Genomic DNA, 26,716 nt, shown 5'->3' with positions numbered 1-26,716 from the left:
GTGCATTTAGGCTTGTTTGGTTAAACTTGCAGAGTGCTCTAGGGTGACTCTGAATATTTATTGTAATCGACAAAACACTTTTGTTGATAATAGCACAAGACTTCTATCTGGGAAGCATAGAGAGGAAGATTTAGACAAACCCAAAAGCGTGGTGAAATGGTGATAAGCTATATAACCTCATCCTTCCACCTGAAAACTGTCTTAGCTAGGTAGGAGTGGTGCAAGAATTGTCACTGATGGCATGTAGCAATTGTAGTGGCATGTGCTTATGATACATAAGTAGATGTTCAGTGGCAGAGTTTTCCCTTTTTTTTTTTCCCCCCAGGTGAAGCTTTTCTAACAGTTAGTTTGTCTGCCTTGACCAATTAGGTTCAAACTTTCTCTTCTGCTGCAGGCATTGCATCCATTTGCAGAGGATGACACGTGCAGAACGAGCCAAGGGTCGCCAGCATTCCAGCCACCAGAAATTGCCAATGGCCTTGACACCTTTTCAGGCTTTAAAGTAGACATCTGGTCCGCAGGGGTCACGCTGTAAGTGCCCGTGCAGCATCCAGGAATCACAACGAAAAAATTACGAGCTCCCAGATAACTCAGTCCTGTGCTACCTGCTATCATTGCTGCTCTGTATGCTGTTGGGGGAGCTGGGAAGGTGTATGTGTATTGATCCCCCCTCTTTGGGTGGGAGTGTGTTCTGCAGAGTGCTTGTAATTCTGAAGAAAGTAATCTTTACTCTCAGTGAGTAACTCTGCCAGCCACTTCTCAGCATCTGTGATGCACAGCTACTGTAATAATAGAAACCACAAATACCTCTAGTATTTATTTTTAAGTTTCTTCCATCCCAGCCTGTCAGGGAGACGTCTTGGTGGTTTTGACTCATGTGAATGAAGAGACTGTGATAAAGGAAGGCGAAGTTTAAAGAAACATTCCAAATACTGTCAAATATTCATCTTTTAGCTTCCTCTTGGCTTCATTTTGGTTACATAGCCACATAAGAACTGAACACCTCTTCTGTGTGCTTTTTCTCATATAGCTTCTCCTTCTGCCTTTACAGATACAACATTACAACGGGTCTATACCCTTTTGAAGGGGATAATATCTATAAATTATTTGAAAACATCGGGAAAGGTGACTACACAATTCCAGAGGATTGTGGTCCTCCACTCTCGGACTTACTGAGAGGTGAGTCTCCCAACTGACTCTAAAAGGGTAAAGTGTATAGATGCAACAAGTGCTCAGCTTGCATAGTGCAGGGGAAAGCTTCATTCCAAGTATCCCGTGAAGATAGAGGCTCCTGTTAGAAAGGGAGGGTGTACTGATGAACCTCATAAGATTTTGGAAGATCTTTAACACTGGTGTCTTCCTGAGATACACTAAACCCTGCACGGCTTGCAGTCACTGCTCTTTATAGAGTTAGTTCTTGCATTATGTTTCTTGTGCCCTGAGAATTTTTTAAATCAAAAGACAAAGCCCACAAGAGGTTACACTTAAAATGGCACCATAGCATTGATGCAGGTTTTGCAAGTAAGAACAACTCAAATTCCTTGCCCAAGCTTTCCGTAATGCGAAATACGGAGTGCTCGGGTTCTGCTGTCCTTCCTCATCAGCCTCTGCTCTGAATGTATTTGCTTCAGTCCCAGCTGACATCTCCTTCCTCCCAAATTCAGAGTTGCGAGGCTATTGGAGCAAAGTGACTGGTGCCCACTTTCACAACAGGGCTGTGGAAGAAACAGGAGCAGCACTTTCTGGGTGGGAAGAGAGGGTTGTGGGTTTTGTTAGGGTTTGCTTTTGTTCCTGTTGCTTATTGCAATAGTTTGAGGTTTAGTGTTGAATGGTCTCTGCTTCTTTTGAAAGCTGAACAGTCAGGGCAGCAGCGACTCCAGCACACGGGAGATCCTGACCAGAGTTCCTACTGCCTCCTTTGCAGTGCAGCAGCCCGGCGAGGTAGCGCTCCCCGGCCCTCCCATGGGCTTGCTCTCTCCCGCTTTGTCTTCAGCTGCTTGTGACAGATCAGACCTCAAATAGAAAATGACGCTGTCTTGTTTCAAGTTTATTTTTCTGGTTCTTGTGCTACATGGGGTTAGGAGGTTAGTGTGGGTGAAGGGCTGTGGAGCACTGAGCAAACTGAGTCAGCTTCCCTTCCTCCTGTCAGCAGTGTTGTCAGGCCTGTTTGTAACGTGGGCATTAGCGCTAAACCGGGGGGTTGCGTAGCGTGCTGTGTCCTCTGTGCGGCCACAGCGCTGTTGCAGTTTGTGGCTAGCCAAAAGGTTAATAATTTCTAAGCATTTTGCAGCTGCGCTTCACACTACAAATGGCAGCTGTTGTCTCCACAGGAAAGGCCGTGCTGCCTGTGGGCTCCCAGCTCCTGCGTGGATGGCTGTGAGGAGCTGCAGCCCCAGCCTGGCCTCACTTTCCCACCCGCAGGGTCCCCTCTGCTGCACGCGTGGGCCCGGTGCAGCGCTGGGGATGCGGGTGGCCTCGCTCGGTGCCGGCTGCGTGCCGGGCGGTGGCGGCAGGTGGTGCTGTCTGTCCGAGCTCTGCCCGCTGCCGCCTCCGGCGGGGCTCCCCTCGCAGTCCCCCCGCAACCCTGCTCATGGGAGACTATTTTAGCTTATCTGGCCCCGTGCCGATTATGAAAGAAGTTATTTCCATGTGTTTCCAAAAGCCTTAACTAGCTTTAACAGCTTTCGGAAAGCATTACATACGGCATAGCTTCAGATTGCGCTCGGCACAGCTGGTGTCTTGGCCGCTCTGCTGAGACTAACGTGGCTGCTGCTTACGGCCCAGCACTCCTGATGTGTTTCATGTCATATCTGCGTGCCCCAGGGAACGATGTCCTGATGTATATGTGGCGTTTGATTTGTGAATGCTGACTCAAAACACAGCCTTTCTTACGACTTGGGGAATTGCCCAAGTGGAGTAAATCCAGCAGTCCATCTAGACTGGCAGCTAGTCTTCTAAAGCACCCCGCAGAAATCAGGGTTGTGATAAGCCTCTCAGCTGCACTTAGTGTTGTCCCCCAGGGAAAATGAGCGTGGCAGCTTTCTCTTTTCTTGTCCTGAGGATATTGATAGCTTCAAATCTTATGCATCATTAGCAGAATAACTCCCTCTTTAGTTCTCTTTCCGTCCCTTGTATGAGACCTGGAGTCAGAATTTCCTACTCTTCCTTCTGCCTCATTTGAAACGAAGAGCCTTGCACTCAATGCCCTCTTGTCCAAAGCTGTCCGTCTCTTCCAGGCTGAGTTGCCTCCTTCGTCCCAGCAGCTGTCTGTCTGTCTGCATCCCTCCTGTGTTTGGACACTACGGACATGCAAGTCCAGTGCATTTGGTAGGCAGAGGAGCTTGCTGGGGGGAGATGTCTGGGTCTCTCCATCAACTTGACCTTTTCTTCCAGGGCGGTGGGAAGCCCTAAGGATTCCTCTGACTGTCTCCCTCCATCCCACCTGACAATGCTCTCCCGCCCCTCATCTCGTCGTATGTGCCTGTTACACAGTAAAAGCTGGCAAAACCTCTTTACGTTCTCCTCGTTTGGTTTGACGCACTTTACTTTTTCTAGTGATTTGAGTACATGGTGGACCTGAGGTGACTGAACTCTGGGTGGGAGGGATTGCCCCAGCTCCCTCCGTGCTGTGAGGCCTGAGCATCCTACAGCCCAGCACAAGCGAGGGCCGAGCCTTGTGGTGGTGATACTACGTAGCTATGGTGACAAAACCAGAATGCTTTCTTTAGTTCATGCTTTTCCTCCAGAACATCTGCATTTCCTGGTAGGTGCCTGCTACTTCTGCAGCAGGCTGAAAGTGAATCAGAAGCCTGCAGATCAGATATTGTCAATGGCTGGCTGATGCTTTGGATGAGCAGCACAGACACCCACAGCTCAGCTCTGTCTCACTAGAGACTCTGTTGCGCCTTTGCATTGCTTTTAAGACTTAAAGCACTCTGCAGTGCTGCAAGCATTTGTTCTGGTTTTATTGTAAGGAAGAGCTTGGTGTGCTGCAAAGTGCTTGTTTCCTCTCTGGCTATAAGTGCTGTGTGACCATAGCACACTGGTCTGGCTGTGCAGCGAGTACTAGGATACACGTTTTAAGTTTCTTTCTGTTCTTCGGTTGACTACTTTTTTTTTACTGGTTTTTTTTTTTACTTCCCCCTCACCTTGAGCTTGTTTTTATTTCTTGGTCCTTTTTCCAGACAAAGCAGAGTTTAGAGGACTTAAAGCTTCTATGGTGTTTGACTTGTAGAGAGTCTTGCATGACAGTGTATTTCAGCAGATTAGTTGGGATGCTGCTCCTCTTTTTGTCTCCCTAATCAGGGATGAAGCTTTATTTATACTCTTATCTGGAAAAGAGGAGGGCTAGTACTGTTCTGACTTCTGTGTGTACAGTCAGTAAAGATGTGCCAGAGTGGAAGCATTTATAAATAGCCTTAAGGTTCTTCTGTCACCATCTGTACATGACTTATTCACTAGCATGCAATTTGTTTCTAGACAAGAAAAATGCACAAGGTCAGCTTTCCTTCCTCCTCTTCCAATAAACTTGTACTGAAAGAGAAAGCTCTGAAACTGCAGCCTCTGCATTAAACACCTGGCTTTAGTTCCAGGCCTTGCTGCAGACTGTGACCAGATACAAGTTGGTTCGTTTCTCAGCGCTTCATTTTCTCACTTCTGTATAACTGCCGTGACCTTTCATTATGGGATAGTGAGAGGATGTGTATCCTGATGACAGGGGGACACTTTAATTCTGTAGTAGCAGGGAGACCCGAGCCAACAGTCAGGCTGGCATCTCTAACCCGTGCAGAGGCGAGTGCGATCAAAGACTTGGGGTTTGCCTGCAGAGGGACTTTCTGGTCAGAATGCCTGGCTATGCCTGCGGAGGATGAAGGAGAGGGAAAAAGCCCTGTCTCGTTCTACAGATTGGACTTTGACTGCTTTTATATTGGTTGCTTTAAATGTTGATCCAAGTTGGAGACTCTGAAGTGAAATTCAGGCTGAGTTCATTCGCTCTTGCTGTTAGATTTCTTCCTGCTCCTCAAACGACATACCTCAGATTGTGCTGTTTGCTAAAACTGGATCTTCTGCCGCATGATCTAATGCTGTGCTTGTTCAGGATTACTGAAGTGTGTGGGCTGGAGTCTGTAAGGAGCTCAAGACAGGTTCATGGTCTCCAGTTTCTGGATTGCCACTTGACGTGATTTGAAAGGGGTTTGAGGCTGCCAGCGTGCTGAAATGGGCACGATATCCCATTATGGGCACAGCGAATCCTTCCGAAATAGCAGGGGAGCAGAGGTTTGCGAGCTAGGCGTCCTCCTGAAGAGTCTCCCTGTTACAGTGTGTTTCATCTCTGCTCACAGATAAACTGCATGGAAATCTTTACCGTAAATGGTAGAGAGTATGTGTGGTTACTGTGGGCACACACCCTCGGATGACTTGACTGGTGAATAGTACATGATGTTTTGTCTTGATGAAGTCTCTCTTCAGTACAGGACTTCAGCCACAGAGCTGCCACGAGTGAGTCAGAGCTGAACACATTAATGTACATCTTCGGCGATTGGACTTTCCATTTTCTTTCAAACATTGCCCAAAATACAGTCCTCTTTCATTAAAGTAAATATTCTTTTTTTGCTCAATTATCTTCTTTATGCCTTTTTAATTGCTTGAGAACGATACAGCACTCTGCACAGCAGCTATTTGTAACTGGTGCTTTTAGGCCTCTTGGAATAACTTACCTTAGAACTTCATTCTCTGCTTGTACCAGTTCCATCTGGTAAATGCTTTAAATTTCTTTGTTAGCCCTGTCATTCCTGAAACGGTGCTTGAATTTTGCTGCATGTTTATTGTCTTCCTTTGGTCAACGTGAGCTGCTTATGAGGGTGCTCCAGCTCCTCTTCTGCAGCACCCCAGTGAACTTAATCCCAAACTGAAAGTGCAAGAGCCTTGAGACAGTCCCACTGAAAAGTTTCTGGTTGTATCTGCTTGGATGTGCAGAGGTTTATCCTGAACTTGAAGACAACCTGGATTCCAGAAACAGCTGGAAATTTGGTCTTTAAATTAATAAATTGGAGGGGAGGAGTGGTGTCCTGACTTACCTGTTTCTGGTTACATTAATAAGATAACCTAGCCAGTACTTGCTTTGGTGTTCCCTAGATTTCGTGTAAGATCTCTTTGCAGTCCTATTTCTTAAAAAAAAAAAAAACCCAACACATTTGGGTAGCTCAGCTGTGAAGCAGCTGTCTAATAATCTTATTAATAGGCCATTTAATTAGGTGTGGGATTTTTTTCTCTGAATCACCTTCTAATCTTGTTTCCCAATTATTATTTCTTTTCTTGTAAGGTAGGTAGAAATTACGTCTGAATGTGAGAACTCCTTTACTGCAGGGGTGGCTGAGGTCTGGGACAGGTTGGGGGCAGGGGGGGAGTGTTGTATGGTTTCCATCCTTAGAGATGTTCAAAACCCAACTGGACAGTCCTGGGCGAGCTGGCCCCACTGGGAGCAGGGGGTTGCACTGGGTGATCTCCAGAGGCCCCTTCCAACCTCAGCTGCTCTGGGCTTCCAAGAAGGCTGCAGGGACTGCACAGACATGTGCTGGAGTACAGTAAAAAGGAGGAATGCACATTGCAAGGCCCCTTGTTGTGGAGAAAGTCCCTGATAAAGGCTGTGTTCAGTGTTAAGCTGATAATTTTTTTCTAACTGTAAGGGAGTTTGTTTTGTAGTACTCAGTGAAGAAAGGAGGGCTTTCTCTAGCATCGTTTCATTAACAACGGCTAAGGTGAGGAAACAACTTAGAAGTAGCCCTGTGAAAGCACCTACATGTATTACAAGCGTTGCAGCACTGTGCAGGACAGCAGGATTCAGGATCAAATCCCTTCTCTGCCGAAGGTGGCTCACACATACCTGTGAGACCATCTCAAAATGCACTTTCAGTGTGTTCCTCAGTAGCAGCCCTAGTAGCCAAGCTGTCCAGCTTTCAGCACTGCTGCTGGCATCAATCACCTCCTGCCACACGCAGGTTTGGTCTGTAGCTGCAGCCTGGACTGCCAGTTGCTTCATTTTAGGGATTTAGCCTGTTCAGGGGAGAAGATACCTGAGGTAAGGGACTGCTGTCAAGGTTGAGAGCTCTTGAGCAGGGAGCTGTTCCTTTAGCTCCCATCAAGCTCAGCCATGTAACTCCAGTACAGCCGTATGGTGGGGTTTATGGTCTCGGCAAGGTAAGTATAAATTTCTGGTATGCTCCATCTACAGGGCTCTGAAGACTCTAGTGCCTTGAGTTCATGAGGTCATGTGCTTTGTGATGCACTTGACCTTCTCTAGCCTGGAGAGGTCTTCCCACGTTTCTTTAACCTACTTCACAGTGATGTAATGTGGATCAGTAGTGACCCCATCTCCCCTAAAGCTATTAGTGCTGTCATCAGCACTGATAAACCTTTGCAAATTGCCCTGGCAAACTGTATTTTGGTTTATGGGAGGAAAATGACTTCGGTCCTTCCACACTGTACCTTTGCCCATATTCATTACTGTTAGTAATGTGATCCAAACTGAACTGACAAGGAAGATGTTCTGGATCAGCTTTTGTTACCACATGTGCTGGTGGTGATTTCTCTCTTTCACTGCCTTTGTTCAACAGTATTGCAGAAATTCATCTGCAAAGCCCTTGCAACTTCTTTCTCGAACTGCACTGTCCCTTTCTAGTCCTCCCTTCCTAAATGTCCATCCAAATGTATCTCCTGTCCTCGTGTTTTCACTGGGTCCTTGTGCTGGCTTTCCCCAGCGCTCTGCACTGTTTGCTCCTTGTCCTGACTTCCTTAACTCCTGTTTGACTGTCTGTTCTGCTTCCCAGCCTGTCTCCTCTTCGGGTTGCTGGAGATGGGGTCCTCCTGTTCTCTCACCTCTTTCCAAAACCTTACTCTTCATGCTACCTGTGCAAGACTCAACAGTGCTAGTGATTCAAGAGCAACAAGGGCGTATCATCCAGTAAAAGCAAAATGCCTTGTAATGCACAGCGGTGAGGCTTTGTTACCATTCATTACATTAATATATTCTTGGAACCTTCACTGGAGAACATCTTGTATGCTGCTGGATGCAACTTGTTAGGCCCCTTTGGCTGGTTTCTGAAGAATATGGCAAAATTTGCTACTTCCCTTCGGCTGCATTGTGAAGCTTTTTAAAGACAGTGGAGCAGAGTGGGCATCTCATGAGTCTGTTTAAGGAATCCACCTCCCTCTCTCCTAGAGAGAATACAGATAAGCTACTCTTCCTCTCCCGCCTCTTCTCACCCCCACCCCAGTTATCTTAGCAGATGACGCCAGAAATCGAACTCCTGGCTAGGGCAAAAGGATGGACGGTAGGATTTTTTTTTGTCAGTTCTCCCCAGCTGTACTTCCAGAATAGAATTTATCTCATCTAGAGTTTCTGGGATGCTAAGCAACTGGATATATGCTATGCCTAAGGCTTTGGCTCTTCCATGGAGAAAATTCAATAGCATTATCTGTTGAAATGCAAAGTCTTGATGTTCATTGCCTGGAGACGTGCTTGGACATACGATCCAGGGCTGTACAAGCCTCTGTCCCCACAGCGTGAGGGAGGGAAAAGTCATATCCACTCTGTAGGTGGGGAAACTGAGGAACAGAGTTGATCAGGTAGTCAGTAATGAAGTCGGGATTTTGTGCTGAACTTTCTGTGCCCGCTGCAGCGGGTTCTTGCTGGAGGTAAAGGCTCCCTGCGCTGCCAGGAGGACTGGACACACTGGTCGCTGTTGGGGGAGGGAGGTGGGAGGGAAGGGTAGAGCTTTATGCTTCCTGTCTTCGACTTGGCTGAGAGCATCTGTGATCACACCTGGACTTTTTTTCCTTCTTTTCAGGGATGCTTGAATACGACCCAGCCAAGAGATTTTCAATACAGCAGATAAGGCAGCACAAGTGAGTGTTCAGCTTCTTCCTATTAGTCATTCTCTTTCTGCTTCTTATGCTAATGTACCTGTGCTATTGCTCTCAACTCATTTTTCCTTTTGACAGCAGACACATGGAAGTCACTAGATATCCTTCCTCCAGCTCTGCTGGAGCTCTGGCAACCTCTATTTGGCTTTTTTTCTTCCTATTAGAGCATCCGGTTAAAGCATTTGAATTGCTAACGGGTAAATAATGAATATGTTGAAAATGTTTCTAGCGTGACTGATTCTTGATAATTAAGGGTTCTGGATGATTTTTTTCAGAGGTCAGCTAGTACTAATGGAGCAGAAGAACAGGGGTTCCTTAAAGCCAGGTTACTGAACTAGGTCTGTTTAGTAATGTGTGTTAGTTCTGGTTTTCTGGACAGTCTGGTGACAGAAATATCCATATTTGCTCCATATGGAATCAGTATGTGGAGAAGTGTTCCAGGACAATAGGAAATTTTTTTTTCTTTCTCTTTAATGTCATACTCCTCCCTCCCCCATATCCTCCCCCTTTATCCTTGCCATTGTCTGAGGGGGGAAGGCCCCGTTATCTCTGAGGGATTTTTTTTTTAAAGGATCTGTTTGAACATGCTGCCTCTGAGCAGAGATTTCCTGGGCGGATAAAAGTACAAGAACAAAAAGCATCATAAGGATGCTTCATCGCGGAGGCTGCATTAGCTTATCTCCTATTTGAATAGGAAGTGCTTCTGAGGACACGCAGAGCTGCCTGCTGGACTGCAGCTGCTCAGCAGAGGTCCTGCCTACAGGCTTGCCCAGAAAGCTTTTGGGAACCTTGTAAAAACAAGGCTCTTATCCTGGAAGGTGATGGGCCTGCTTTGTGCTGCCTGCAGGCAGGAAGAACACCACTTTCTTGTTGTGTCTCTGGAAAGAAACCAGCAGTGGTAGCCATGTGCTGTCAGCTGATGGTGCCTGGTAGATGTTACGGCATGGGAGGCATCTGTGGGAGCCACGGGACAGAGGCAGGCAGGCTTGACCTGTGCTGGCGTTCTGCAGAGGAGCAACTGCCACCTCCCCCTGGTGAAGATCAAAGAGGCTGGGGAGGCAGGTCTTATGTAGCTGCCTGGTCAATTAATTAAGCAGTCAGGCTGACTCTTTTAAATAGTAGCCAAGCACTGTGCATTGGTTGTTTCACTGGGTCTGGGAGATGATGGGAGCAGGCATTTGCTTTTCAAGACTGCCTTTCCCCACGCACACGTGCCTCCCAGTAATCATGGGCCATAAGAGGCTGGTTGGGGCTGGCCTCTCCCATGCAACATGGCATTTAAAGCACCATATAGAGCTGGTCTTTGAAACAATAGCTCCTGCTGTTACTGACTGTCCTCCATCTACCACTGAGAAGTAGAGCACTTCAAGCTAGACAGCGAAGTACTGTGTGCTTTTGTACTCTGTAATGAAGTAGTTCTGTTCATTACGGTTAGTTCTAGGGTGTTGATCAGCTTGCCATGCAGTCAAACCGATGCTTTGTCAGTAAGCACTGTAAAGAAGCGTGGCACGAATTATGTCTGTGCAGTACACCAGTAGGTGTTGAGAAAAGCAGGGAAAGCACTTTTTCCTACCGATGCTGGGGGCCAAAAGGCTGCAGTGAGCTGCCCTGCAGCCAGGGGCAGCCCCTACCAGAAGCGTAGTTGGTTCTCGTGTGTTACTATCTGCTAAGTATTCGAGCTAGTTATCCAGCTCTGTGTACATGATTTTCTACTTCTCCCATGTGGCAGTGAGGTTTTTGTGTCAGCTTTGCCCAACTGGAAGCAACGAGGTTTCTCTAGAGACCCTGCCTGTCACTAGAAAGCAGGAGAAACTGGAGCATGCTTCTGGCATGGAGGGTGGCCGCAGATCTCCCCGCTCTGCAGGCGCAGCCTGCTCTCTAATTGGGCAGGGCTGCCGGTGCTGAGGCTTTTCATCTCCCAGCACCGAGAGGGGCTGGAGAAAGACTCTACCTGCACACACAGGAGCATTTCCAAGGCTTAGTCTCTTATTAGTTTTCTGTGAGCTTAGCCAGTGCTTCTTAACAGGCTTTTCTCCCCTATTAGTAATTGCCTCCTTCCTCCTGCTGTGGCATCCTAATAATTACATCAAGCACAGCAGAGCTTGCAGCCTTGGGCTTTGGATGTGTCTGTCCATCTCCTTTTTGTGGAGTAGCATTGTGCTAAAGAATCCAGTGCTTGGTTCTCCTGGCTTTTCTTTAAATAGAAGAGAAGCTTAGCCCTTATGCTTAACCTGACCCTGATTTTTTTTTTTTTTTTTTAAATTGACCAAAGCAATCGGAAGGACAGCAGGTAGCCATTCAGTTATTGTCAGAGGGTTTTTGGACAACATTTTAGTAAGAAAAGACTTGATTTCTAGAATCCTTAGATTTGTAGTGTGTGCGGGAGTAATAGTCATTAATGATTTTGGGTTTCTATATACTCCTCCCACAAAAGCATGTGTTAAGGCTCAGGAACTACTCTATAGAAACATCAGGGACTTACCTGGGCTGCCCTGCTGAGATGGATACTGGCTCAGACCAGAATTACCTAGTCCCTTTCCGTGCTGCTGGAAGTCTCGCCTTACGTCTTTGAGCTGATATTACCGGTGACTTGCTCATTCAGACAGTCGAGATTATCACAGTGCACTGAAAATCAACGGGAGTAGCCCCCATGTCCTGGGCAGTGGATTTGGCGTTGGAGCCAAATGCTGCTAGAACAGGCTTGTGTCAGCATGAAGGGAAGGGGCTGCATTCCCGTCCTGCGGGAAAGGGTGATCCCAAGGGAAGCATCATAGAGCAGGCATCCCACGGCCGTGGAGCTGGGTGCGCAGGATCCATCCAGAGCTGGATAAACAGCTCGCATTTCACCTTCCGTAGAGTGATGCTTCTTGCTCTCGTAGTGGGATCAAGGATAAAAGGTTTAATCAGTGGGTCAGGGGAGACACTGAGGAAGTACTGTGAAGCAGCAGAGCTGCAGGAGGCAGAGAAGGCAGCCAGGCATGTGTTTACTGCCCAGCGATGGTAATTCTGCCATTCTTCCCTTTTATTCTTGCCAGCTACTCCACATGCTTTTCCCCCCTGTAGTGGCAGCCCTGTCTGAAGAATGCTGTAGGAAGAGTCTGCGTAGTTTTATGGCTGCCAGCTGCCTTCCTCCCCTCCTCATCTCTGTAGCTGAACCCCCGCATCAAACTCATGTTTCTGCACTTTGTTTTAATTCAGCAGGACCAAGCTAAATTTTCTTCTTTGCTTTCAGAGGCTTTTCAAACCTAGTCAATCTGTGCAGTGCAGACCTGCGAGTTATAAATTGAAATGAATTAAAACTCTCTCAGCCTGTCATCTTAAGTTTATGAACTGCCAGAAGCTGACCCCTGAATAACAATGAAAGAGTCTTGAAACCTGCTCTTCCCAGAAGGATCTGGCTAGGATGATGTTCGGTGGAAAACTGACACTTTTAGTTCACCTCTGTGTATATTTTGTACTCCTGGGGTGGGGGTGCAGGACAGTGAAGAAAAGCTGCCAAGAGCCAGGGAGTTAGCAACCTGCTCCCTAGAGATTATTTGCCATCTTCTCTCTACCCCGTGCTTTTGCTGAAGGGCTTAATGCTCCTACACTGCATTTTGTAACTAATTCCCTGACCCTGCTGCAGCACTTAAAGTGATGAAGTGGATGCAGAATTCTACCTCTGTCCCTTGTTTCCAAGGCAACCATCTTGCCTTCGTTCTCCAGAAGTGTCACACTTAATTTGTTCAGTCATAGATACGATTGCAAGAGTTTATAGCAAGAAAGGGAAGGCACTTCCACCTTTTATTAGTGGAGGTGCAAATTAACCTGCTGGACTAGTGTCTCCTCCTGACTTCCTGGAAGCTGCTGTGCCACCTTCCCGGGTGCTTTTGCTCACCACAGCATCCTCCAGGAGGGTTGGAGGGAAGCTGTTGGATGCCCTGCCGTGGAGCCCTTGGAAATCTATGTGCGTTGCCACTGTAGATTCCTTTGCAGGTGCTGAGCATGCTCCTTGACTTCTGTGCCTGAATTTGTGGGAATGAGAGGGATTTCCCTTTACCTCTGCTGCAGCACATATGCTCACGGGTTTTTCCCATCCCTCGTCCGTGGTGTCACGCAGTAATCTCCCCTCGGTGGGACACATGCAAAAGCTCTTCTCCCTTCCTTTCTTGCTGAGGCACCTGGGTCTGCTTCCCTTCCCTTTGGCAGGCCCGTGGAAGGAATCTTCGGTGGTTCTAACCATGTTCTGCAAATCAGTTTCATAATGTGACTCTGCATGGCGTGCAGGAATGTGAGTCTCCATCTGTGCACGGAACACCTCTCCTTGTAGGAGTCAGAGCTGCTACCTTTGGCCCTAGCATCAGCTGGGGGAAAACCACTTCTCTTTCTTACTCATTTCTATTTTTATATGAACCTGACTTAAGTGGGCATCTCTTGATTTCACAGAAGCTGGAGCAGCGATTGCAGGGATGCCCTTCGTATTTATTGCTAGCGTGTGTTGCCTTTCCCCAGGGCACACTGTTGTGTGCCTTCCACGTTTGTCTGCGAGAGGACTGAATGAAGCTGGAATGCTGTTAGCTGCTTCTTGTGGTGATGGTGACCTTCCAGCAAGCTTGAAGCCCTTACATGGTATCATGGGAGGTGGAGAATCATTCATAACAGATCCGTGCTGGCAGGGTAGCGATCTGCAGCTTGGTGTCTGGTTTCAGAGAAAACTGTCCATATACAAAACAAGCAAACCGAAATATTTGTGACCTAGAATGGGAAGTGAATTAGCTGTAAGTATTTGGAAGCTGCAGCTGTGCTTACTGATTCTTATTTTAACCTTGCTTATACCCGAACTTGAAAAGAGCAGAGTGATGACTTCTGATGTAAAATTCAAGCTTGGAAGCTGCAAACCAGACAGGCTCATTAAGCATCGGTCGACCCAGATTCTTTTTTTCATTCAGTCCTTGACCCTTGCTGTCTTATCTCCCCGTAGATTATAGCAACCCGTCTGGACACCACTTCTTAACTGGCAGGATCACAATTAATGCTTGTGCCACTGCTGTTTGGAGTTCCTGTGCTTCACAGGCATTCTCAACAAGCTTGCAAAGTACTGAGAAATGATATCCTTACTGCTCCCTTCACTTGCTTTCAGAGGGCTGGGAGTGGCCGAGAACTGTTTCACAGACCAGAGAGGAATCTGCTTCTTCCAGGGAATGTTCTGGGCCAGGGGCGCTTTGGAGATCCGCAAAAGCTTTTCTCTTCCCTTAGCTGTTAAAGCAGCAGTCTGTGAGCACCAGGTGAACAGCTGTGTTTGTGCCAGGGCAGTTGGCTTGGAAAACATTGGTGAAACTGGGAGTAAATGGTGAAATAGGGCCCTCTGTCCAGCCTGTGGGCTAGGGTCAGTGTGAAGGCAGGGTGTGGAGGGACTTTATCTCATCTGCATCGCAGCCCGACAGCAGAGTTCCACTGTGGAAGGGCACCTGCTTGCTGCCTTAGTGGCTGGTAGCTTCTTGAGTCAGATTTGGGCATTTGATGGAGCCAGCGGTCCTCAGGTAAAGAGCAAATCTTCACTAATAACATTTAGCACCAGTGCAGAAGGCAGAATCTCTGTCCCTGATGGAAAATTGCTTGCCAGGAAATACTCTGCTACTCCATACAGAATTGCTTGAGGCTCCTTCCAAGAGGTCTTTGATTTTCTTAGAACTTCAATGAATTTCTCTTCTCACTCTATATCCTCATTACCATACATGCATATGCAAGTATTTGAAATCACCTCCCAGAGGATGGAATCATTATGACTAGAGTACAGTGATTCAGGTTTCTGCTGTTAATAAAAACCTATTTTTACTCTCCTGCTAAGTAGGACAGAAGGAAAGAAAGAGGCAGAGCTGAAATACAGCAAAATAAAAACACTAGCTGCTATAGACTTTCTTCCTTTAAGATACTCCTTTTAATGGCAGTCAGTCTGATCCCATCTGTCCTGCATGTTCCATTCTCCTTAGGTCCCTGGCTCTTACTTTGGACCCCTCTAGCTCAGTGCCCCTGGCAAAAGTAGCTGGTGCCTGTGCTGGGTCTTCTGTTCCTGGGCTAGATGCTCCCGCCAGGCTGGATCAGCTTCGGCTGCACTTGCTGTCTTGGCAGTCACTTCCCTGATGAAAGCAGTCTCCCAAGGAAAGGAAATCAAATGATCGGATCGGGAGCGCTGTGTGCCATGCGCATCACCAAGGAAGCCATCCACAGGCTTTGCTAAAACTTGGCCAAAATCTAGTTATGTTGGACCTGCTTGCTTCCTGCTAGTCCAGTAGCTGGGATGGCATTTTATTTAACTTTTGTAATGCCACTTCTTCCTTTGAATCCTAGCTGATTTGTCTCAGTAGCTACATTTTCATTTGTTTATCTCCAAACTCCTTGCTTTTGCTGGATAGTTTTGTTAGAATGCCACTTTTTTTAGGCCTACTGTCAAAGCAATGTAAAACTAAAACAAAATTATAATTACAGCTCTTCTGTGCAGGAGGTTCATCCAACCCTTACTTCCTAAAATGATTTTGGAGCAGGAGTGATAAAAACCAGATGGCAGCTCAGGTTTATAAGAGCTCTTTGAGTGGCTTCAGGCCCTGCTCAGTGGTGATGAACCAGAAGTTACTGGGTGCCCCTGCGAACTAGGGAGGGGGAAGCACTTGTGTCATCAGGCCAAGAGGTGAATATGCCATGAAGAGATCAGTTTCCATCTTGCTCTGCTTTTGAGGTGTGTTTTCAGAGAGACCTTCACTTGCTTCCTAAAGCAGCAGCCTTTTGTAGCCTAAAGTAAACTTGGAAAGGGGTGAACAAAGCTTAGCCTTTCTAGGCTGCCTTCTGCTGTAAAAGACTCTGAATGTCCCTTTGTGCAGGTAAGTGGCATCTACGTAATACTTAGCAAGGTGAGCACAAGAGTGCAGTTGATGTGGTGACCTGGCTGTGGAGGAACTTCTGTTCGCGCCCGCACTTGAGAGGATCCCGAGGGGTGCGAAGGCTCCAGCGGGACTTCTGGGGAACTTTTGGTTCCCACGTGCAGTGCTCAGAGATGTCCCAGAGATGGTCTGGTGTTGGAACCCCGCAATGAAAGTGCGATAAAAATGAAAGAGGCCGCCCATACGGCTTCTGAGATGCTGCTGTGGTGCAAGCCTGTTGGATTCCTAATCTGATTAAGATCAGTTTTTGGAGCTGATATCCTTTATTGGGCAGATGGTAGCACTATGGCTACTGGTTTTAATGGTAACAGAAGTCCCTTCAGACAGAGATGGGATAAAAAGATAAAGTATGAGCACTTTAGCTGGGGTCTTGTTGAAAACTGCCCATTAAAGGAGCTTGCAAGTAAATACCGCTCTCCTCAGGCTTACATTCTGCGAACTTTCTTTGTCGTCTTGTGCTGGATTAGCCTCAGCTTTAGGACAAGAGAAGTTTCTCCTTTTCTGCTTGCTTTGGCACTACAACTCAGGAGCTCTAGCAGCTCTAATAACATGTTCTGATTTATAGGTAGGTAGTTTAGGCTTGAGTTGGTGATGGAGAAAATGTTCCTGCACTGTTTCCAGGCCCTGAGCTGCCCTTCTGTAGACATCCTGCACTCCGGTGTGTCTTGGCAGCAGACACCAATGTGCTGACAGCTGGGCAGACCCATTCATTTCTCCTTAGCTGACCGAGCTACTTGTGGAACAGTGCACACAGCTGCTGGTGTCCCTGCAGTGTTGTCAGCCAGACTGGCCTTTCTTGACGCTTGCCTCTCTTGGTTATTGCACATTAAAAAAACCTGCAGTGGCATAAAACTGGCTAGGACGTTTTCCACAAGCAGACTGCATGTGCCTTTGAATACTGGGGTGGAAGGGGACCATGTCTTAGTGTCGAGGATTTCTCTGTGCCTTTGAAAAGGGAAGCTGTACTGATGAAACTCTGCTCTTGGACTCTTTTCAGTTGGTTTCGTAAGAAACACGCTCAGGCAGAGGCTCTGGTGCCCATACCTCCCAGCCCAGAAACAAAGGACAGGTGGAGAAGTATGACGGCGGTGCCTTATCTGGAAGATCTGCATGGCTACAATGAGGAAGAAGATGATGACTTGTATGACATTGAAGATGATATCATCTACACTCAGGACTTCACAGTACCAGGTAGGAGAGAATGATGCTGGGATGGGTAGGGCAGAAGTAGATTTCTTTTTGTCTGTTTAAAGCTTTTTAGGAAAGGCCTCGAGGTCTGAATAATCCTTTCAGCAGTGGATGAGAGGATTGATTATTAAGTGGCGTGAGTGACGCATAGTGAGTGAGCCGCAATGCTCCAGATGCCTTGGTCCTTGATTTGATGAGCCAGAGTGCCCCTTCCTGTGTTACCCACATGCCAACTTCCTCCCTGCCGTCAGGAACAGCATGCTCTGGCTGGACTCTGGTTAGCACGTTTAATTCTTTTGCCCACTTCTGCTAGGCTGAGTTATTCTGGACCAGAGCCCTAAAATGACTCAGTGTTCAGAGTAGATGGCACATCTGGGGAAGAAGGGTGCTGGTAGCCTTACACCGAGACCTTTTTTCTGCTCCGGTCTTGGTAACTGTCTGGTTACAGAATTGTTTCTTTATTAGGGATTTCCTGTTGTTTTAAGGTAAGCCAACCCGTAAGTACAGGGGCGTGTGTGGTTTAACCATGCAGTTCTTCCAGAGTGGTGGTAACCGAGTGGCTTTCCTTCTCTGGCCTCTCTGAACCTGTAAGCCACGTCGGTTGTGAGTGGAAGGCTGAAGGGCATGTCTGTGGGGAGACCAAAGATGACAGCCACTCGGCTTTACAGTCACGGCAGCAGCGGTACTGGATGATCAGGGCAGCAGTTCATCTTTGTCTTGCTGCCTGTGTTCTCACCACCATGACTTTCTAGATTAATTGCTCCAGCCTAGTTTAATTGTTTTGGAGGGAAGGTTTCAAGTGCTGTTTGTAGGGATGCTGGTGTACTCTACCACAGTGCGATTAGAGTACTTGCGACTGACCCCGCTTTGCAATGAGGAATGTCCTGGTTTCTGTAGTTCAAGACTTAACCAAACTGCTTTGGTCTTTCCTTACTGATGGCCTGGTGGACTTCTGTGGACCCAAGTCAAAGCAAGGTCTGGTTTTACCAAATCTCGCAACTGAAGAGCTTGTTTTTCTCTTGGTTTCCTGGCTGGGCAGAAACTGCTTTTTTGAAGTACTATCGTGGAAGAATAAAGTGTTAAGCCTTGAATTGTAATAAGCCTCAAACTGTACCCAATGCCCAAAATTTCTTTGGGCAACAACTTGAAGGAAGATTGGCTTCCCAGGCAGCACCTTCTGAGGGGAGAGGGGGAGAGGCTGCTTAGAGCCCAACTTGCTAAGCCAGCGTGTCGCTCCACGCCGTGTGATGTCCTAGGTGACAGTCCCCAACAGGGTGGCTGCTCAGATGTTCAGCCAAACGGATATGTAGGTGGGTCGGAGGTGGAGCCTGCCAAGGTGAAGGGAGTCTCATCAAAGTGAAATACATCTATTTCCAAGTGCTGATTCACTGGTGATGGTCGGGTAATTTATAACCTTTTCTGATGTCCCTGTGCCAGCTGGGTGACCCACAGTGCTCTGTCCTTTGCTCTCTCCTTACTTACCACAGGCTTTTGTGCTGGAATCTGACCGGGGCTGGGCCTTTCCTCACAGCTTAGTGCAGCCTTTTTGGGAGGAGGGATCCTCTTAAAAACGCAGCAGGCTCACTGAAGCACATACTTGATTGCTAGGGCCTTTCTGAGTACAGAAGCAGGGGAAAGAAGGACCTGCCGGATGCTTTCCCTGTTGTTGGAGGTTAGCAGTTCTCCTCTGCAAGAGCTCTCACTGGGAACGGCCCATGTGTAAGTGCGTGAGATGTAATTCTGCAGAAGAGTTGGGGCTGGAAGCCCTGTCACAGACAGTGGGGCCTGAGCACAGGGATGAGGCTGCCAGGCTTGGAAATCCATAGCAAGCATCACTTACATCCCTTCCTCATTTTACAGTTTCCTTTCCGCACTGGCTTCGAGAGGCAGAAGGAAGGTACAGTTCATCTGTGTGCCCGTAACCCCCCTCGGAGGGCCAGCCTTCCAAGCTGATAACCTCTGTAAGAGTAGGTCTGTTGCTCTTAGCACTTGACTTTCTTGCAGCCAACGTGAGCGCCCACAGGACAGTCCGTTACTGCTCTTTTGGTGCCAGTAGAGAGAATAAGCATGTGCACGTCTCTAACAGTGCTGTGTTGCTTCCCTGTGCATTCCCAGCTGCAGAGGAGGAAGCTGAGGCAGGGCTTAGAGGACAGAGCGGAGCACTGAGCAGTTGTGACGAGCGGTTTGGAGAGGAAGCCGTGCTCCCACCGGTCACGGGCACAGAAGAGGAGTGTGAAGCTTAGCCCAGGCCCCAAAGCCACTGCCCTCTTGAGCTTCCTGTGGCTTGAGCTAATGGCAGTGGCTGGAGAGCACAGGATCATCTCCTTGCTTCCCCCAAGCTTCATCAGGATCCTGCCTGTCTCCAGGACAGTTGTTATTATTTCAAAAGCAGATAACTTTGTTCTGCAAGGGAATAATTCTTTAGGTTTTGGCTTTGGTGTTTTTTTAAGCAAAGCGTAGCTGTAGGGGTTCAGCATGCTGCAGAGGATGATGGTTTGTGACCCCTTTCAGAGTGGGTTACTCAACTCATGAAATCCAGCCCATTCCTGCAGACCTGCCCCACGAATGATGTTGTACAGAAGATGCATTCCTGTCTGTGCTCACTCTCTTTAAAATGTTTTTGTTTCTTTTTAACTTTTCCAGTGGTGATTAGCCTGTGTTGCTGTCTGGTTTATGCACTTCAGGGTGATTAAAAACTGGAAGCTTAGGCTTCCAACATGAGTGTGTGGTGGTGTGTCCAGCAGGCCAGGGCAGAGCTGTCTGTCCTGGTTGCTGTTGAGGGTCTCTGGCCTGCAGCACTGCAGCTGGGCGTTGCACGTTATCGTCTGTGTTTGGAAAAACACCGTGCTCTGCCCTTGCTCTGAAGAAGAACAGCAGAGCGTGCGAGATCCTCTTGGTCGGGTGAGGGTTGCCGCTGAGCCCTCTGCACTGAGTGGGCGAAGCGTTGTGCCCAGTCATGCACACCTTCCTGCCGTTCAGCCATTGGTTTCCACTCCCAGGCCTCCTCCAGCAACGGGTGACTGTGACCACGTCCCACAGGCAGCATTGCTGCCTCATGCACGCCCCGGAGCCTGGCCGTGCCGGTGCTCCTCCAGCAGCCATGTCTCTGCCAGCTGAGCTGGATGTACCCACATGCACAGGCAGGTGACTGTGACAGTGGGAGATCATCTCCAGAGCAGTAATATCAGCTATTATACACTCCTAATGCAAACAGCAGCATTTAAACCCAAATAAGAGCTGTCATGTCAGAAGATGACAGGCAAATTACTGGAAGATTTTTTTAAGTTCTTGTGTGTAATTTGTGTTGTTTCGGAGGGATTAGAGACCTAAAGGTTAATTGTGGCCCCACAGACCAGCACTTCCCGTGTTACGGTTAGCCAGGGTGGGTGGGCTGGACATGACTCTGGTTAAACTTAACTGGTGAATGGTGACAGGTTTTAACCTCTCAGTTATTTCAAGAGTTGTTGCTTAATTGCTTAGATTAGCAAAATAAATCGCTGATAGTGAAATAAAGCGCTGATTCTAGCCAGTCTGAACATCCTCTTCCCAGCACTTGGGTGTTAGGCTTTTGTAGTGTGGGTGACTGTCGGATGTGTCTGTGAAGGGTGGATGCTTTGGGGGCTGTCAGACACAGCAGTCCAGATGTGGGCCTGAGTCCAGGAAGTCCCCAGGGAACCATCCGGAGCAGGAGGAGGATTTTTCTGTACTGGATGTTCTCGTGCTGCTCCCGAGCGGCCGTCGCTGTCAGCAGGGCCCTGGCTTAGGTAGGTCGTTGAGTCTGAACACGTGTGGCTCTTTACCACCCATGATTTGGGAACATATTTGAGCATGGAACAAAGTCTTCTCCCTCAGACAAATCGCCTCTGGCTTGGCTTGCCCTAGAAAAGACAGTGTGCCCCCAGACCCAGCAGGAACAGATCTGATGTGGACTTAAGCGCTGAACAGCTGAGAACTGGTCCACTGTGGGGATCATTCTCTTTACCCTATAAATTCAGATCAGGCTGTGACAGAGGTCAAGCTGTTCACAGCACTTGCAGAGATCCCTTAAAATAAGGCTGGTAACAAACAAGCTAAAAATGGGTAAGAGGGGCTGGTGAGATGGGAGATGAACGTGCAGTTTACACGTTCAGTGCTTGGGATGGACAGAAATCCCCTCACCAGAAGTGCGATACTCATAACGAGCTGGTGGAAGGAGCGGGGTGAGGAGGGAGCCCAGCATGGGTACAGCGTGCCCCGGGGTTTGCGTGGTATTTGCGAAGGAGGGGGGGCAGCTTGCACAGAGAATAAATGGTAATCTTTTTATACCCGAGTCTTCCTGCAGGATCCTTTTGAACTTGCTCAGCTCCATGCGAGTGTTACATTTCTAACAGTGACACCATATTAAAATAAAAATTAAAAAAAAACCCCAAACCCTTGTAAATGACTGATCGATTCAGTTGTGGTTCTGCTGGGCAGCGAGAGCAGGAGTACAAGTGACTCATAGGTGGGAGTGGGTGTTCAATTTGGGAGAGGAAAAGAGGGAACCTCATTAAATCTCGCCTTCTTCAGAGGGAGAAGGGGCTTTGAGAATGTGCTTTTATTTTTAAAGGGTTATTTAAAGGTTTATGCAGCTCTAGAGAGCTTGAAATGTTACACGCCCCTGGTTCAATGGGTGTTAAACATCTCATCTGAGGGAAGCGCTGAGGAGAGTAGCTGTGGCATTGAACACGTGACAAAGCATCCTCTCCAGAAGTGGCTGCCTTTTCCTTTGGAGAGAGGCAGCATATGCAATAGATGAATGTAAGCATCTTGCTTGTCGCTTTTGTGCTGCGTTTCAGATTTAGAAGGCTGTGCTCTGCTTTTTTTTCTCATTTACCGTTAACCCCTTCCTCTGCTGCAGCCCAGTCCTCCTGCAGAGGCGAATGGCTGTGTAGCTTGATTCTGGGTCGTGGGGGTTTTTGTTTTGCTCCCTTAGCATTCAGCCTGAGGCTGGAAAATAGAGCCAGGACTGGAGTCTTTAAGTAATGCCTGGCGCTTGAAAAGGTGCGTTTCTAGCCGCAAATAATGTATGCGTGTTTGTGTCTGACAAACACAGCAATTCAAAAGCTCTTCACGGTTTTATTTTGAAACCTTTTTTTGTGCCTGAATGAGCTGGATGGAGCCATTAAGAAATGTGAGAGGTGGCAAGGACGAACACGCACGTTCTCAATGCCTCTCTCAGCCCTCCTTTTCATTTATTTTATTTTTAGTGCTGTTCAGCCGGTAATGGTAAGGTAGGATATAGCTGTTCGAACAGACACAGCACTGGGTCACTGGCTTCCGCGTGGGCAGACAGTTGCCAAGACTTCATCCCATGTTGGTTTTTTATTTTCATTAATTTGAACGTCAGCAGCTGTCATTGGTGAAGGAGGTAAAATTAGCTTGCAATTCACCCTCCCTCCTTGGTATCCATACTCCTGGGACTGCGCTTTGGAAGCAGGGTGGGAGGGGGAGGAGGAAAGAGTCACACAAAAGACAAATGAACTGTTTGGATACTTTTATTTTATTTTTTTTCCCTCCCCAGTCAGAAATGTTAATGGATTTGGCCCAAGTTCAGCTGAGGGAGGGGAAGGATAACTGTTCAGCTTTGCTCTGAATGGGGTTATCTGAGGTTCTGCAGACATGCAGTTGGGATGTGGGGAGAAGAGGAAAAACCCTGAGCTCTGGGATGGGGTATGGCCGGGCTGCCCTGCTCCCCAGGAGAGCCCCATCCCTGGGGTCTGCCGGAGGGGGTCCCAGAGCTTGGGCCCCTTGGCCCTTCCTAGCGAGTCTCCCCCTCCGAAGGGGTCAAAGCTGGAAGCCGATCAGGTCGATAGCAGGTCTGTAGGTGCACAGCTGGGCAGAGCTCTGTGCTCCTGAGCCTCTCCCCTGGCCAGTCACTTTCAGGGTGTTTGAGGTAAGGCCAGATCTCCGGGGTACCTCTATCCTGCATGCCGAGCTCTGCGTGGGGCTGGGGCTGTGTTTCTCAGGAGGTGCAAGGCCAGACAGCCCCCTGAGGAGCACAGTGGATGCCATCGGCTCTGGCAGCGATAGGCACGGGTGTGCGAAGCCAGCAGCCGTCCCCGGTGAATCCATCCTTCCCGTGGCAAGGCAGAAGCGCTCAGGTAAGCGGCAACAAGCCAGAACTGGGAGCTGCGTCAGGACTTAGTGGAGCCGTCAGAGGAGGGTGCAAGGGGCAGCTCACCAACTCACTTGCGCTTGTAAACTGGTCGCCCTGCAGTGGGTGGACCCATCCTGCCCCCCCCCTCGCTGTTCCCAGGCCCCATCCCGTGCCTGGGGCAGACCAGCCGTCCCTCACCCCGTTTTGCACAGCCGGAGGCCTCGCTCTGGTGTGCTGGAATGTCCAAACCACAGCACCGGGAAGGTGCTCCCATGCTCTCAGCAAGCCGGGGGCGCAGCTGACCAGCTTGAAGAACTGTCTGCTTTGATCTACGGATCAATTACAGGGTAATTTCTCAAGGTAGTTCCTGCCTGAGCCCAACTCAGCAGCTAAGCCTGCTTTTAGGGGGGGAATCCCCTCCCCGGTGAGCACCCTGGTTCTCTGGTGCCCGCAGCCTGTGCCAGGCCAGGCTGGCCATGGAAATGCTCAATCTGCTGCCTTATTTCCAAGGATGTGGTTTTGTTCCAGCCTGCTGGGTATTGCCCTGCTGCAGCCTGTGCCTTGGTCCCCGTCTCTGTGCCGGTGAGGTTTTACCAAACCCCACCAGGCAGAGAGGCTGGGGCCAGGCTCCTGCTGTGTTTGCTGCTTCCAGTCTCTGATCCCTCTCCCCAGCATGAGCCCTCTGGGGAGAGGAAGGTGGGTGCTGAAGGTGACTTTGAACAACGTGACCTCCGTGTCCCCTTGCAGCTTTTGTTTCCCAAATGACTCTTTGCCTGTGGAGGACTGGAGGACACTGTGCCGTTCGTAGCTGGCAGGCTCCCTGTAAGAGCCGTGTCGGGATGGAGGACAGGAGCAGAGCAGACAAGGAACCCCCGTAGCCCTGTTGCCACAGTGGTACACAGGAGGGATGCAGCAAGGCAGAGGAGAGTGCAGGGGTCTGAGGCAGACCCCCGTTGTTCCCCAGAGAAGCGGCTCTCCCACCGCCCCCATCCCTGTGTGTGTCCCCCTCCTCCCCGAGCTCGGCAAGTGGGGTGATTGTTGGCGCAAGTACAGAGAGATGACGTGCTGTTCGGCCTTGGCGGAGAAAGGATTGAGCATCCTTTAAAGAAAATTACACATAATCGTCTTACAGCCTTCGCTTCCGCTCAAACCTCTGAGTCATAACTGAAGGGCCCTGGAGCGTGACGTTCCTGCTGGAAGGAAATTGCCTCGGCTGGATCCGGTGGGGGGGAGCTGGGAACCTGATGAATCCTCTCACAAACCCTGTGTCTGGCTGGGGGCTGCACCACATTACCCGCGGGAGTGGCTGTGATGGTGTCCCCTCCCGCTCCAGGCTGCACTTCACCCTTTGTCGCTCCCCGGGTGAAGGGATGCGAGCCCGGCCTCGTCCAGCCGTGGCAGCGGGCAGATGCCTCTGGAAATGGCTCTTCATCTGCTGTGCTGAGTCACACTGAGCCCATAGAGGAGGGGAGAGGGGCTGATCTGAAACCGCTCTCCCATCTGGGTGTCCCCGTTGGGGGACAGTGGCATACCTGAGCTGCTGCATCGCTGCCTAAATGGGCAGCACCCCGGCCCCTGCCAGACGTGGCTGTGCTGCCGTGGGTGAAGCAGAGCTTCCCCTGCGCCGCAGAGGCAGGTGGGCATTTGCTCTGCAAACACATTACTGGGTACTCCGCGGGTCGGTGGATGGGCTGGGACTTGCATCCTCCTCCAGAGAAGGGGGGAGGAGGAGAGACTTCCTCCACTGCGGCCCCTCTGCTCCCCCGCCAGGAGCTGGGCTGCTGCCTGGGGTGCAGGGTGGGCACGGCAGCTGCCCAGGGAGGTGGGGGCACACTGTTCTCGAGGTCTGGACTGGCTGTGCCCATGTTCTCGCTCACCACCTCGGGTTTTCTTTCCTCTTGTGTGCTGGGGACCACCAGCTGCTGTGTGCTGGAGAAACAGGGGTAAAAACAGTCCTTGGTGGGAGCGGGGAGGGAGATGCAGTCTCGGGCTCCCCGCCTCACACATGCCCCATCTGGGCTGCTTCTCCCCCATCTGGGCTGCTTCTCCCGTGGTCCCTAAGGCGTAGGAATGGTCTCTGATTTCCCTGAGCAGCATGTGTTGCGGGTGATGGAAGGGTTGCTCTTTGGAGGCGATTCTCCTGGGCCGCTGCCCTCGCTCCGCCTCACCGTCTCCCTTCCCTTGCAGGACAGGTGCCTGAGGAGGAGGCAGGGCAGAACGGGCAGAGCCGCGGCAAAGGGCTGCCCAAGGCTGTGTGCATGAACGGGACGGAGACGGGACAGCTGAGCACCAAATCGAAGGCAGAGCGGCGGGCGAGCGCTTCTTCCAACCCCTCCCGCAAGGCTTGCTCCGCCAGCAGCAAGATCCGCAAGCTCTCCACCTGCAAGCAGCAGTGAGGCGGGAGCCCCCACGCTCTGCACAGGTACGTGGCAACCTGGTCCCCGTGGGAGGTGGCCACCATGGGTCACTGCCCAGGGAAAGGCTGGGGGGAGGGGGGCACATCTGAGCCTGCCCCAACCGTGGGCAGCAGGAGGGAGCTGGAAGGGGTGAAGGGGTGTTACGTAGTCTGGGTGTGGAGGGGAGAGCTCTGGCTCCTGAGCATCCCTCTGCAAATGTCCCTGGTGTCCCCTGGATCCCCTGTGGTGTTGCGGGGGGGGGGGGGGGGGGGGAGGGTGTGTGCGGAGCCCAGTGGGGACCTCCCTGTGCCCTGCTCTGCTGTCTGCCTCGCTCTGCTCTACCCCTCCTTGCAAGCTGCTGCCACGTCGGAGAGCTGCCGTGGAATCCTTTCTCACCCCTGGGCTGCAGTCAGGCCATGTCGTGACAACCCCTCTCCCTGGCACCAGAATCCCCTTGCTTTCTCCCTGCTCTGCTCCCAGCCTCGCTGCCCTCCTCTCTGGGGGGACCACACAGCCTCCGGCATGCAGAGGAGCTGGGCTGCAGCGGGATGCTGAGTACCGGGATGTTTCTGGAGGTTGCCAGGCCGCTGCCATGCCCGAGCCCCTTCCCCTCCTTGGGGAAGCTAAGCTCCCTTCCCTGCTTCTCCTTCCTCCTTCCGGCTCTTTCCTGGGCTCCGCAGCCCTGTCCCCTTCTTCCCACCCCTCATTCATAAGTGAGCCAGCAATGACTCATGCTCAGCGCTCATCCACCCCCGGCCTCGCGCTTGTGCTCGTCACCGGCGCTCCGTGGGGCTGAGGCTCTGTTATCTGTTTGGATCACGACCAGCTTTGTGGTGTGAAAAAAGCCAGAAATAAAAGCCTGTTCCTCCCCCTGCAGCTGTCAGACCCGCACGCTCAGCCCCTGTGGCAGCTTTCATCTTTAATTCATGGCTGGGAGTGAGTCACCTGCATGGGGAGTTACTGTATCGGCAAGCAAATGCCTTGGATCTGGGTCTCCCCGGGGATCTGCTGCTCCTCTCGCCCCTTCCCGCGCGGGTACCTGGCGTGGGGCTCCGCAGCACCTGCCCAGCGGTTTTGGGAAGGAGAAGGTCTGTGCCGGCTGCCAGAGCCCTGTTCGGTCGCTGCCTCTGCTCCCCTCACGCTGTGGGGACGGCTGGGTTGGAAACCACCTGCTCTTG

The 26,716-nt window shown here is 50.0% G+C and overlaps 1 protein-coding gene across 2 annotated transcripts in view; it reads left to right on the top strand.

Annotated features, from left to right (window-relative positions):
* Positions 1-26,716, top strand: part of STK11 (serine/threonine kinase 11) — a 43,352-nt gene that overhangs the window by 15,847 nt on the left and 789 nt on the right. Inside the window, exons 5-9 of one of the 2 annotated variants that reach the window (XM_054805175.1) lie at positions 395-531; positions 1,052-1,179; positions 8,847-8,904; positions 16,834-17,027; positions 25,330-25,564. In XM_054805175.1, the coding sequence (XP_054661150.1) occupies positions 395-531; positions 1,052-1,179; positions 8,847-8,904; positions 16,834-17,027; positions 25,330-25,538 (726 nt within the window). In that variant the 3' untranslated portion in view covers positions 25,539-25,564. Of the gene's footprint in view, positions 1-394; positions 532-1,051; positions 1,180-8,846; positions 8,905-16,833; positions 17,028-25,329; positions 25,565-26,716 lie in introns of those variants that run through there. The other variant, XM_054805176.1, reaches the window with a different exon arrangement.

The sequence above is a fragment of the Grus americana genome, chromosome 28, assembly GCF_028858705.1.
Source record: "Grus americana isolate bGruAme1 chromosome 28, bGruAme1.mat, whole genome shotgun sequence".
Classification (NCBI taxonomy): Eukaryota; Metazoa; Chordata; class Aves; order Gruiformes; family Gruidae; genus Grus; species Grus americana.
The sequence above is the reverse complement of the archived record's forward strand: the minus strand, read 5'-3'. Positions and strand labels throughout refer to the sequence as shown.